Genomic DNA, 13,810 nt, shown 5'->3' with positions numbered 1-13,810 from the left:
CTCCCCTCTTCTCCCCTCCCTCTTCCCTCCCCTCCCCTCCTCTCCCTCTTCCCTCCCTCCCTCTCCTCTCCCCTCCCTCTTCCCTCTCTTCTCCCCTCCCTCTTCCCTCCCTCCCTCTCCTCTCCCCTCCCTCTTCCCTCTCTTCTCCCCTCCCTCTTCCCTCCCTCCCTCTTCCCTCCCCTCTTCTCCCCTCCCTCTTCCCTCCCCTCCTCTCCCTCTCCCCTCCCTCTTCCCTCCCTCTCCTCTCCCCTCCCTCTTCCCTCCCTCTCCTCTCCCCTCCCTCTTCTCTCCCTCTCCTCTCCCCTCCCTCCCTCCTCCTCCTTTTTCCCAGTGAGGGCTGCAGACGGGAGAATACCATGAAGAACGTGGGATGTCGCAAGTATGCTTTTAACTGTCTGCAGCTCAAGGCCTTCCCCAAACATTACAGGCCCCCCGACGGAACGTTTGGGAAGGTTGACACTTGATTTGGATCATAATCTATTGTAATAAGGACAGCAACAACAGCAGCATACAAAATGAATCAATGGTCTTCAACCTAGTTGCGGAGGTCCTGTGGTAAATGCCTGTGGACTGAATCAATGCATATTTTCCATTTCAAAGAAGAATAGCAAAACCTATGGAATGGGGAAAATGCCAAACCACTACTGGTTGAGAAACGATATACAATTTATTCAGACCTCGCATACATACCTTCTAGATGGTTCTGAAGTTGTAGATAAGTCAGTTGGGACTAGTAACAACACTGTCTGGTTAAATCACGTTTTTAGCATAGTCAAGATACAGCAAGGAGGTCGTTTCCTGAAAAGACTGTCACTGATTCTTTACCACTATACACAGATGACTTTTAGCTATTTTCAGAGCCTCAGGCCATCTATAGGTCACCAAACGTTCATCCTGGGACGATGCTACTTCATGCTGACTATGTTCAAAGTCGTGTCTCTCAACCCATAGTTAACATGTAAACTGGGATTTGTACATTTGGTTGGCATCATTGACCAGAGCCTATGCATTTCAGAGTTCTTATTTAGGGAGTGTTTTACGTATGGACTACACATTGTGGAAGTCAAGCTAGTCTGATGGACTTGATGAAGGATTCCTTCCCCACGTGGATTTAGCAGTACTCTAATCCTGTAGTGCAGGGGTTCTTTCAATGGTTTCAGCTCCAGAACTGAATAAGAAATTGACCATCCTCCTGTGACCCAAATGGTTCACCAGTGACCCAAATGAAGACAAAATAGTGCGTGATTAGAGATGTATTCTCATAACTCACGACCCACCTCTTGCATGCCCAGGGCCTACTTTGGAACCCGACCCATAGTTTAAGAAACCCTGTAGAGAGACATCCCACCGACTGCAATGGCAACCCAAGACCAACCAGAGCTTTCAGTGTCTGACGCGTACCTCACCTATGTCCTGTTTCCCTTTTCATATCTGTAAAGCCTGCGTTTAACTTCTTTGCCAAATGAAGGGGTGTGATTGTGAATGGATTTAGCTGTGTGGCATTATCTGGCAGCTCACTGTGAAGTCTTAGCACTGTCTTAAAAGGATAGTTTGGGCTTTTGGCACGAGTTCACCCGGGAGTCGGGTGAAGTTAGAGGTAGTTTTGCGAGCCAATGCTAACTAGCTTAGCACAAAGAGGGCCTCATTGCCAAAATCCTGAACTATTCCTTTAAGACTTAAAGAGGAATATTAAAAAGCTATGAATGTTCTAGAAAGATCCACTTCCCTCTCTTACCAAGTTCATTTCTGGAAAAAGTTTGGTTTGAGGGTAATAAATGAAACATAATACATTATAACATTGACTTGTAAAGGAAATCGAGTAGATTATTTTCCGTTCTCATGTTGAACCAAGTAAAGGCCAGTAGTAAACCAGTTAAACACCCAAGAAGCACTTTCCTTTAAGATCATTTTCTGCATTTGTTGCACTGTTATTTTAGGATTGTCTTGTTGGCAGGCGTTGTTGACCAGGGTAAAATAGTCAGTAGAATGTTATTGGTATGGGAGTTACATTGTACATTCATCTGGAAACTGTGCTGCTCAACAACAACATATTTGTCATGTCTATTTTCACCACTGAGTGGCAATGTCGTCTTTCTGTTTTGCAACATTTAATGAGATTGCAATTTGATACACAATTGAGCCAGAGGAGACTTGACCCTACAAATGAGTCATGTGTGTGTGTATGTAGCAAAGCTTCACATATGTTTGCTTTTCAACAGGCACTTCTGTACTGCACACGACAGGATTTACCCATAGACTCAACTGTGAGATGCAGTTTGTGTACATTTAGTCTATTGTTTACTCTAGTGTCTTTCATGCTCATAAATATTTTTAGTATTATTGGAAACATATTTTGCAATCTGCAGACTTTATTTTGCATTTATGTAATATACTATAGGGTATAATTCAATAAGTGTTGGGATTGGATTTGTATTTCTTTCTATTGTAATGAGCATATCTTGTATCCTGCACAAAGAGGATATCTGTATAGGCCTGACTGTTGCTTTAGATGAAGCTTTCATCAATATCTGACGCTAATAAAAGAATGTTCAACGTCTTTGTTTTGTCTTTGTAATGGGAGACTTGAAAGTATACATCAAGATGTTGGGTGTTGGAATGTTCCGTTCTTCCAATTGCAATTCATTGTATTCCAGAATCTTGTCTGGGTGACTCCAGCGAGAGTGAAATGTCATCCAGCCAGGTCACAGCCACAGTAAAACAAAAGACCTTGTCTGGCTAGTAGGATTTTGTTTTGTTCTCTGCAAGATGCCACTTGTTATACAGTAGCAAAGCTGTAGAGATATGAAGCCAGTTATAATGTCTGTGGTGACGTACTCATAGTCACAACTAGAAAGAAACAAGGTTCAACACATTTTGATTCCTAAAATACAGTGCTACTTGAAGACAATGGCAGCCCCATTGGCATACGGCAGACTATGGAGATCAGCGTCTCGTTTCCAGAGGTGGAGGTAATTAGGTTTATTTTTCACTTCTCATTTTGCAAAGGAGTGCCGGGTCGAATTTCTTGGAGAACTGTCAGGCCCGTAGTGACGCAGAGTGAATGCAAATCTACTCAGCCTTTAGCCCCATTTGTAATCCTGTATTATTTTTATTTAATCATTAATATTGGACACATTTTATTTTGACTAAAACATCTCTGGAATATATACATATTTTCCTCCACTGTTCAGGATATGTCCAAAGATTGGTATTTTAATACGTTTGACTGCGTTAGGAAAACTACTGTCTGCTAAGAATACAGCCTTGGCAGACATAAGCAGTCCACATTCATGTGGTCTATTACGCTCAATCACACTCCAGTCCAGAGGGTGGCAGTAATGCACTCAACATCTGGTTTGCACACTGAAGAACAAACAAAAAGGGGGGAATAAGAAGAACTCTTATAGTAGTGGCTGTGGTTCTGTGAAAGAACGTCTTTGTTTCGCGCATAGGAATGGCTTGTCTTATTAATGTTGGGTCGACATACTCAAATTATACAGACTTTAATAATGCGCTCACCGCATTCGAAAATGAGACTTTCGTCCAGTTTTACCGCCGCGACGCAAGAACAATTGAAAAAGTCAAACGATTAAATCCAAAGCTCCATTACAATCCTGAGTTGAATTATGTGACCATACATCTGACTTGTATACACGGTGGCAGAAATGTCTTATCACATTATAAAGGAGTGCGTCCGAAAACGAGGTAGCTAACTTCCATTTGTAGGTGACTTTTTTTTGCTTGTGTCCATAGTAATTTAGCCTACATATCTGCGGACAGGGGGCACTGTTTTGCAGCCACCGTCCGTCATAAGAATATTTCAATGTAATGTTTTCCAGGACAATAACTTTTTTTTTTGTAATGGGGACAGTATTAAAACGAACTTTTTTTTAAAATTAGAAATGTATTAAGTTTTACATTTGTTTGAACAATGCGAAAGAAACAAGAGGTGACCAAAGGGATTCGAATGGTGATGGACACTGACACAAAGCTAAGAGAACAGGCAAGAAAAAGGCAGCCTGGATCTGGAGCATTGCCATTACGTTGCCACATCGGTGTAGTGGTGGTGGTATTTTTTTTTTTTTTACCTGTCCTCGAACAACCACCCGGAAGTCTCAGCTTACACTCCGGTTCGCTACGTGGACTCCAGTGGTAATCAGCTTGGTAATAACAGGCTACAGTTTACCAACCTTTTGACCTGTGACAGGCCGGAAAACTCTGGTTATCCACCTACGTGCGCATGACATTTGTCAATGGGTTTCGCGTAGCACTGAACCATTACAAATATAATTATATTTCAATGCACAGAACGTTAGCCCGGTCAATTCGAAAAATGCATTGAGAAGCCAGTTCCAACACACACATGTATAGCTGGCAGGGTTACACATGTGGTTTCCATATAGGCAATAACAGATATTCTTTACTGCTGCTCTACTCGGTCTGATAAGTTATGATTCAATTCCTATACTGTGTCTTCTCCATTCATTCCGACATAAAGGTGCATGACGAGGTGTAGCAGACATGCTTTAGTCTTTCAAAGAAGACGCGTTGTCAACGACAGTCAAACTATCGTCAAGCACAATATTGCGGGTAAAGAAATTGTTGACAAACTTAGATTTTGGAGTGTAATGTCCCATTTTAATGTTACTGCTGTTCTGACTGTCGTTAAATGCACCTCTAAGCGTTCGAGGAGGTTCGAGAAGAAACTGGTGCTTGACGTGGACATGGGGGTGGATGACGCTCAGGCCATCATGATGGCTCTTGCAGCCCCCAACGTGGAGGTCCTGAGGATCACCTGCGTAAGCGGCTACACCTCCCTGGAAAACTCCAGCAGGAACACACTGCGAGTCCTCAGGGTCTGCCAGAGACTTGAGGTAGGCCTGGTGGAAAGACTGCTCACTTCAATAAACAACGATTTGATTTGTAACGATCATACAATTTTGGTGGTAAGCTTATACTCTTATAGACTGTCAGTATGTATTATGTCTGCTGTGTTGCGTTAGATCCCAGTGTTCGGTGGCACTGCGGAGCCTCTGATGGGCCACCCCCTGTCGGTAGGCTCCTTCCACGGGCTGAGTGGCGCCCCTGACCCAGATGCCCCGGGCCTGGAGCTGCTGCAGACAGAAGGGGCTGTGGAAGCCATCATCAGGCTGGTCAATGAGAACCCTGGAGAGGTCGGTAACAAAAGGGTTAGGTTCCTAGGCTAAAACCAAACCCCAGCACCCCTAGATCTATGAGAAATGTCTTTGCATTGGGGCTTGGAATCCAAACAAGAAGATATTTTATTAGGATCCCCATTAACTGTTGCGAAAGCAGCAGCTACTCTTCCTCTTCCACACAAAACATGAAACATGACATAAAACAGAACATCATTAGAAAAGAACAGCTCAAGGACAGAACTACATACATTTTTAAAAAGGCGCACACAGCCTACACATCAATACATACACACAAACTATCTAGGTCAAATAGGGGAGAGGCGTTGTGCCGTGAGGTGTTGCTTTATCTGTTTTGTTAAACCAGGTTTGCTGTTTATTTGAGCAATATGAGATGGAAGGGAGTTCCATGCAATTAGGGCTCAATATAATACTGTACCTTTTTTTTTTCTGGATTTAGGGACTATGAACAGATGGTGGGATATCCTGGTGGGATAAGTGTGTGTCAGAGCTGTGTGTAAGTTGACTATGCAAACAATTTGGGATTTTCAACACATTGTTTCTTAAGAAGTGATGCAGTCAGTCTCAACTCTTAGCCGAGAGAGACTGGCATGCATAGTATTTATATCAGCCCTCTGATTACAATGAAGAGCTAAACGTGCCGCTCTTTTCTGGGCCAGCTGCAGATTAACTAGGTCTTTACTTGCAGCACTGGACCACATGACTGCACAATAATTAAGATTAGACTAAACTAGAGCCTGCAGAACTTTCTATTTAGAGTGTGGTGTCAAAAAAGGCAGAGCATCTTTATTACAGCTAGACTTCTCCCCATCTTTACAACCATTGAATCTATATGTTTTGACCATGATAGTTTACAATCTAAGGTAACGCCAAGTAATTGAGTCTCCTCAACTTGTTCAACAGCCACAACTATTCATTACCAGATTCAGCTGAGGTCTAGGGCTTAATGAATGATTTGTACCAAATACAATGCTCTTAGTTTGAGATGTGCAGGACCAGTTTATAACAAGGTCTAGTGCAGTTTATAATGACGTTAATGGAATTTTTTTCCCCTTCATAGTAGATGTCTGGATTGACTCAGTGTTTCTCTGTCTAGGTATGCCTGGTAGCTATGGCCCCACTTGTCCCATCTGTCTCTAATCTGCACCCTACAGTCGTTCTGTGACAACTGGCTGGCCCAGGACTCAGACAAGGCCCAGGACTCAGACAAGGCCCGCTTCATGAAGAACATCTTCAAACACACCGCTACCAACGTGAGATGACGGCTGGCCCGGGTTTCGTGACGTGCAACTCGTACGCCATGGCGACGGCCATCGATGGCGGTTTTGTGTGGGTGTCTGAGCCGGTGGCGGTTACCGTGGAGCTTCAGGGGACCGGCACCCGGGGCATGATGGTCCTGGACAAGCTGGGAGTCCTGGAGAAGGAGCACCAAGTTGTCATCATGAGGAGTGGACCTGGAGAGCTTCAAGGAGATGTTGATGGACTCCCTGAAGTAATAAGGAAACTACACTGATACCGCTGTCCCATATTACTTTAAATAGTTTATTTTTACAAAATTATAGGGGTGGGCTCCAAAATTCCACTCTTCGTAATGAGTTTTGTACAGATACACAGTGCCTTGCGAAAGTATTCGGCCCCCTTGAACTTTGCGACCTTTTGCCACATTTCAGGCTTCAAACATAAAGATATAAAACTGTATTTTTTTGTGAAGAATCAACAACAAGTGGGACACAATCATGAAGTGGAACAACATTTATTGGATATTTCAAACTTTTTTAACAAATCAAAAACTGAAAAATTGGGCGTGCAAAATTATTCAGCCCCCTTAAGTTAATACTTTGTAGCGCCACCTTTTGCTGCGATTACAGCTGTAAGTCGCTTGGGGTATGTCTATCAGTTTTGCACATCGAGAGACTGAATTCTTTTCCCATTCCTCCTTGCAAAACAGCTCGAGCTCAGTGAGGTTGGATGGAGAGCATTTGTGAACAGCAGTTTTCAGTTCTTTCCACAGATTCTCGATTGGATTCAGGTCTGGACTCTGACTTGGCCATTCTAACAACTGGATATGTTTATTTTTGAACCATTCCATTGTAGATTTTGCTTTATGTTTTGGATCATTGTCTTGTTGGAAGACAAATGTCCGTCCCAGTCTCAGGTCTTTTGCAGACTCCATCAGGTTTTCTTCCAGAATGGTCCTGTATTTGGCTCCATCCATCTTCCCTGTCCCTGCTGAAGAAAAGCAGGCCCAAACCATGATGCTGCCACCACCATGGTTGACAGTGGGGATGGTGTGTTGCTTTTACGCCAAACATAACGTTTTGCATTGTTGCCAAAAAGTTCAATTTTGGTTTCATCTGACCAGAGCACCTTCTTCCACATGTTTGGTGTGTCTCCCAGGTGGCTTGTGGCAAACTTTAACCGACACTTTTTATGGACATCTTTAAGAAATGGCTTTCTTCTTGCCACTCTTCCATAAAGGCCAGATTGTTGTCCTATGGACAGAGTCTCCCACCTCAGCTGTAGATCTCTGCAGTTCATCCAGAGTGATCATGGGCCTCTTGGCTGCATCTCTGATCAGTCTTCTCCTTGTATGAGCTGAAAGTTTAGAGGGACGGCCAGGTCTTGGTAGATTTGCAGTGGTCTGATACTCACAGTGCTCTTGGGATGTTTAAAGCTTGGGAAATCTTTTTGTATCCAAATCCGGCTTTAAACTTCTTCACAACAGTATCTCGGACCTGCCTGGTGTGTTCCTTGTTCTTCATGATGCTCTCTGCGCTTTTAACGGACATCTGAGACTATCACAGTGCAGGTGCATTTATACAGAGACTTGATTACACACAGGTGGATTGTATTTATCATCATTAGTCATTTAGGTCAACATTGGATCATTCAGAGATCCTCACTGAACTTCTGGAGAGAGTTTGCTGCACTGAAAGTAAAGGGGCTGAATAATTTTGCACGCCCAATTTTTCAGTTTTTGATTTGTTAAAGTTTGAAATATCCAATAAATGTCGTTCCACTTCATGATTGTGTCCCACTTGTTGTTGATTCTTCACAAAAAAATACAGTTTTATATCTTTGTTTGAAGCCTGAAATGTGGTAAAAGGTCAAGGGGGCCGAATACTTTCGCAAGGCACTGTATCTTGATAAGAGAGAGACTTATCCACCACCTCAAACTAAGTCTCTAGTGTTGTTTTGACTTGTCATTATGTTCTGAATCACCAATCATTTTACTTTATCAGGAAATAAATATTCTACAATCTTAATTTTCTAATATAGTCTTGAGGTCAACAGCAAATGTCCATGAGTGATGTTACCAGGTTACTTGTTTTAGGTTTGCATTACTTTCCTGTTAATGAAAAGGGGATGAAGTAAAACCTCTTTATTGAAAGTGCTCAGGAATGTACACTCAGAGAAATGCCCCTTAGTCCAATTGAAACACCACTTATTTACTTCTATTTCTCTTCAATAAACAAGATTTTCAGTATGTCATAAAAAAGAAAACAAACCGAGAATCTTAAAAACAATCCACGATTTGTGTATCTTACAGCCAAATTATTATTTACAAAGTATACAAAACTGCATCACCCCATCCAATCACATTCCAGAATGAAAGCATTGTCCATGAGTCCTCAGAGCCACCTGACTCTGAGCTCTGGTCCTGACTCCAGAGTGTCTACTGGACGCGGTACTTGTAGAACCAGCAGAGGCCCTTGGTGAAGTTCCATCCCAGGGAGAGAGAGAGGATGTAGAGGAGAACTAGCAGGGCGAAGGGGTAGAGCAGAACCACTGTGTTCTGTAGTTGGGGCAAGGCTGAGGAGGGACAGTGAGAGAGGAACTGGAGTAAATATACAGATGGTAGAGGAACTGGAGTAAATATACAGATGGTAGAGGAACTGGAGTAAATATACAGATGGTAGAGGAACTGGAGTTAATATACAGATGGTAGAGGAACTGGAGTAAATATACAGATGGTAGAGGAACTGGAGTAAATATACAGATGGTAGAGGAACTGGAGTTAATATACAGATGGTAGAGGAACTGGAGTTAATATACAGATGGTAGAGGGTCTGATGGTTTTACCCCCAGTGAACTATCCCACAGAACAAATATATAAATGTGATGCATCCGCTTGTCGTTTCCACTCGCTACCAAATATGGCAGTGAGAGGAAGCCTAGTGGTTAAGAGCATTGGGCCAGTAACCGAAAGGGTCCTGGTTTGAATCCCTGAGCCGATTGGGTGGGGAAAATCTGTCTATGCCCTGATTGCCCCTGTAATCGCTCTGGATAAGAGCGTCTTAAATTAAATGTAAAATGATGCCCAGTGGCCAGCAGAGGAAGGATGACCGACACTGCAAGTTTTGAAACATTTGATCTCAATACAGTTTTCTGTTCCCAAAACTAGAATCTGTTATGAACAGAGTGGACTAAGTCTAGTAGACTTTACCCTTTGCAAAAGTTGTAAAAAAACACATTGTTTAGGAGTGCAAAGGGGAATTGAGTTACAGCACATGGGCACTTAACAGAGTAGGTTCTCTCTAACGGAAATATGCAGATGCATGCTAGAATGGGCCAAGATGATCTCGCTGGCTCGTGCTTGGCTATGCCCACCTCCTTGTTTGTTCTGCCCACTATGACTAATTTGTTCCCATTGGAACAGGCTGTGGTCTATCTTGGTTTAGCTATAAAAAAAAATGTTAAAAGGGGACCTCACCGTTGTATCCCAGGAATGTAATGTATAGATAGTAGCCGATTGCTGTCAACCACAGACTGTTCCCTACAAAGTACCCCAGGAACCAGTCTGAGTTTATCACTACGATATCTGAAACAAACAGCAGAGATCAGACACCGTTACAACATAACACCGTAACATGTTAGAAATGTGTAATAACAAGTCTGCACTCACGGTTTATAAAGAAGAGCTGTAGGAAGTGCAGGATGACAAGCAGGGGGTAGAAGGCATTGAGATGCACATCGAATGCGTAGCCCCACTCTACATCATAGTCCTTACTGGGCGGCTTCAGCAGGTACTTATTGGTGATGAACCTGGGGATACAGCACGGACAGGAAAGGGCCTTTAGAAGAGCATGGGGAAGGACCAACATTTGCACAGCCCGAAGACAACCTCTACTCGGTATCTGAAGGGACCAGATAGACATACACACAATGATGCTTCTGGCTCCATCTGGCCTCATAGGCTTCCAGCCATTCCATACACCTTATGTCCATCTAGCTCTTTCTGTAAATCTCTACTCACCACATGAGTGTGGAGATGAGCAGGCCCACGCCGATGCAGTCTATGAACACCACCCACAGCAGCAGCTTCAGAGTCTCCACAAAGCCCATGTCCAGCACCAGCCCAAAGCCCACTGTGGACACTACACACAGAGGACGAGAGACAGTTGTCAACCATAGCCACAGGACAAAAGCAGAAAGATAATATTGTAATTTGTAATATATTTGTTATTTATTAGGATCCCCAGCAGCTGCTCTTCCTGGGGTCCACATGAAACATGACATAATGCAGAACATTATTAGTAAAGGACTGAAATACATTTAAAACATCAGTCTACATTTCAGTACATATACACTATCTAGGTCTAATACATAGTAGTACAGTGCAAATCACTATACAAGCTATATTACATTGCTGTTTCTCTTCACAGTCCCTTTTGTGCAGTAAGTTGTGCTATTTTCATAGTTTTTTTAAACTGGTTTTATTTCTAGCTTGAGTTACCTGGGGTAACAGAGAGTTCCATGTAGTCATGGCTCTATTTAATACTGTTTCCCAGCCTCTGTTCTGGACCTGGGGACTGTGAAGAGACCTCTGGTTGCATGTCTTGTGTTTTACCGGTTAGTGTCCGAACTGTGTGCCAACTGCTTGAACAGACAGTTCGGTACCTTCATCACATCAATACCTCTCACAAAGACCAATAGTGATGCAGTCAATCTCTCCTCAACGTTGAGAAAGGAGAGACTGACATGCATGATACTGACACTTTCCCTCCATGTACATCTAAGTGAGATACGGGCTGCTTTGTTCTGGACCAACTGCAATTTACCCATGTCCTTCTTTGCCGCACATGACCACACTATTGGGCAGTCGTCAGGTGAGACAAAACTAGGGCCTGTAGGACCTGTCTGGACAACTGAGATGTCAAAAGGCTGAGCAACGCCCTATCACGGACAGACCTCTTCCCTTTTAAGCAACCATTGAGTCTATATGTTTTGACCATGACAGCTTGCAATCTAGGGTTACACCCAGCAGTTTAATCTCCTCAACTTGCTCAATAGCCACATCATTCAATAATAGATCTAAACGAGGTTTAGCATTTGCGCGAGTGATTTGTCCAAAACTGATGCTTTTCGTTTGAGATATTTAGCACCAGCCTATTGCTAGTTACCCGTTGTAAAAATGTCTGGAGCTCTGTGTTAAGTGTCTCAGTTATTTATTTTACTGTACAAGTCTAACAAAACAGCTCCCACAATCATATTACTATCAATTTCTTTCAGTCATTCGTCAGTGTCGAGCACGTGGAGTAACTGATCATCAAAACATTTCCTTGAGACTACACAGTCTCATCACAAACTCTTTATGTCTCTGATCTGTTTTAATCACATGTGAGACGAGACCAAGTCAATGGAAAGAGGGTCCCATAACCAGGCATTAATACTCAAAATGATACATTCATTCCTGTCTGATTGGTGGTTACATCCTATACAAGAAAGCCTTATTGCATCCTATTTTGAGTTTGTTAATGATTTCCGTTGCTGCTTCATTTCTAATCAAGGCTTTAATATGATGCCTTAAAGGTGCTTTGCTTTTTGCTGGGGTTGTGCATATTTATACTTTCTCTAAATTGCAAAAAGCTATTCTAGTGGTCAAACGATTGCTACACAGTTCCCACTCCTTGTTTTTATAAAGAACACTTGTTCAGAAACACCCAAGATACTGACCACAGAGCCAGATGCTGAGTAACACCAGGAAGGCAGGGTCGTCTCTGGCCCACTGGTCCTTGGTCTGCTTCCTGTAGTGGAAGTTACGATACACTCTCTGTGGGGAGGTGAACAGGTAGAGCATCTGCCACACGGCAAACTCAAAGTCCATGGCTTTGAAGTGCAGCAGCCTCCTCAGGTATTTGTAGCGCTTGGCGCCCGCTGTGTGGCGTGCCGCATCGCGGGCGCTCAGGCTTCCGTTCTGCGGCAAGGTGGTCGGTAACATAGTGCTGGGAAACACAGGAAGCATCACGATGACCAAATCAGAGCCATAGATATACATAATTTGATTTACAGTGGAGGTGCAGTCTTCCCTTTCTCCCTGCATAGGCCTCACCTGGTGACACAGTAGTGTCAGCTTATGTCAACATCCAAGAACCTGTACAATATTGACTTTTACCATGCAATTACAGTAAGTCATTGCAACAGTCACAATGTCCGTCTGTCTGCGGTAGTTTAGACATCTTAGCTATCTGATATGTCTGTAACAGACTCTCCAGCAGTCACGACAGATAGTGTGATATACTGTGCTAAGATCTTTGTTGACATGCCAGGCTAACAGACTAGTAGTAGCTAGCTAGATGGCTCTTGAAAGCTAACGTCAGCTGGCAAACTGTGGTTTTCGGTGCCAACAATATTGTTTAAACTAAAGTCAGTTGTGCCAGCGAGTGTCAAAATACAAACGTTAGACTAAACAAAGTAGCTAGCTGACGTTAGGTCTGTTGCATAGACCCTTTGATGGACGTGGAATTGGCTGGCCTTAGCAGCACGTTAGCCAAGCCTACAACTGAATGTATGGTTTAGTTGCAAACTGCGATAAGAATGTTGGATAAACGTACCTACTGAACCTCCTTTTTTGAGAAGAAAGTTCCTTTTCCCCAGTAAAAAATAGCTCTTCCGGACAACTGAAAACGTAGAAACTTCCGGTAAGTGACCAAGAGGCGCTTCGACATTGCATCTTGGGAATTGTAGTCAGAAAGAAATTAAACAAGCTTTGTTGCATTACAATCTATCATAGCATATCACCACTCCCCTCTGACATAGCCAAAATAAAAGTATGGATATGGATTTTTGCATGTGTTTTTAAATTAAATGGGCAGTATAATGAATATCTGTGTAAAAGCAGTATAGCATAGGTGATTCAGAGTGTTTATTAGTCACGTGCAGGGTTGCAGGTGTGAGTGTAAATCCTAGGCTTCGAGCTCCAACATGCAGGAAATGTCGATGGGCGGAGTACCGGGGGGCGGGGCAAATGTCCATAGGTGGAGTAGCACGGGGGAGGGGGGAGCGGGGTGCAGGTAGCTGACTAGTGGTGGCTATTCAGCAGTCTGATAGTTTCTACCCTCAGACTATTGGCCAGTTTTTCAGTTTTTGCCATGGTGCTCCTGTACTGCCCACTTCTGAATAATTGAAGCAGGGAGAACAGGGCATGGCTATGGGGTCCCTGATGATCTTCTTGGCATTCCTGTGACACCTGTTCTTGTCAACTCAGCAAAAAAAGAAACGTCCCTTTTTCAGGACCCTGTCTTTCAAAGATAATTCATAAAAATCCAAATAACTTCACAGATCTTCATTGTAAAGGGTTTAAACACTGTTTCCCATGCTTGTTCAATGAACCATAAACAAGTAATGAACAT

The 13,810-nt window shown here is 43.1% G+C and overlaps 2 protein-coding genes and 1 non-coding gene across 11 annotated transcripts in view; 2 read left to right on the top strand and 1 right to left on the bottom strand.

Annotated features, from left to right (window-relative positions):
• The window catches only part of LOC110528761 (inositol polyphosphate-4-phosphatase type I A), a 56,250-nt gene extending 53,693 nt beyond the window's left edge, over window positions 1-2,557 (top strand). For all 8 annotated transcript variants that reach the window (XM_036982675.1, XM_036982674.1, XM_036982678.1 and 5 more), the window contains one exon: window positions 332-2,557. In XM_036982675.1, coding sequence (XP_036838570.1) covers window positions 332-464 — 133 coding nt within the window. In that variant the 3' untranslated portion in view covers window positions 465-2,557. The remainder of the gene's footprint in view (window positions 1-331) is intronic.
• A 325-nt stretch (window positions 2,558-2,882) lies between these two features.
• LOC110527361 lies at window positions 2,883-6,899 on the top strand. The gene is made up of 4 exons (XR_005052695.1): window positions 2,883-4,874; window positions 5,004-5,202; window positions 5,617-5,645; window positions 6,287-6,899. It is a non-coding gene; the product is annotated as an inosine-uridine preferring nucleoside hydrolase (transcript).
• Window positions 6,900-8,544: 1,645 nt separating this feature from the next.
• LOC110527360 (protein unc-50 homolog) lies at window positions 8,545-13,168 on the bottom strand. Of its 2 annotated transcripts, none has more exons than XM_021608585.2 (6): window positions 13,013-13,168; window positions 12,135-12,403; window positions 10,435-10,555; window positions 10,084-10,223; window positions 9,892-9,999; window positions 8,545-8,990 (listed from the first exon to the last, which is right to left on the bottom strand). In XM_021608585.2, the coding sequence occupies exons 1-6, from the start codon at window positions 13,129-13,131 to the stop codon at window positions 8,854-8,856; spliced, it is 894 nt and encodes a 297-aa protein (XP_021464260.2). In that variant the 5' UTR covers window positions 13,132-13,168; the 3' UTR covers window positions 8,545-8,853. The 2 variants fall into 2 exon arrangements, with proteins under 2 accessions (XP_021464260.2, XP_036838566.1); XM_036982671.1 differs by lacking the exon at window positions 13,013-13,168 and adding an exon at window positions 12,511-12,954.
• Between the last annotated feature and the right edge of the window lie 642 nt (window positions 13,169-13,810).

Source organism: Oncorhynchus mykiss, chromosome 7 (assembly GCF_013265735.2).
Source record: "Oncorhynchus mykiss isolate Arlee chromosome 7, USDA_OmykA_1.1, whole genome shotgun sequence".
NCBI classification, from domain to species: Eukaryota; Metazoa; Chordata; class Actinopteri; order Salmoniformes; family Salmonidae; genus Oncorhynchus; species Oncorhynchus mykiss.
This window is presented reverse-complemented; position numbering and strand designations above follow the sequence as displayed.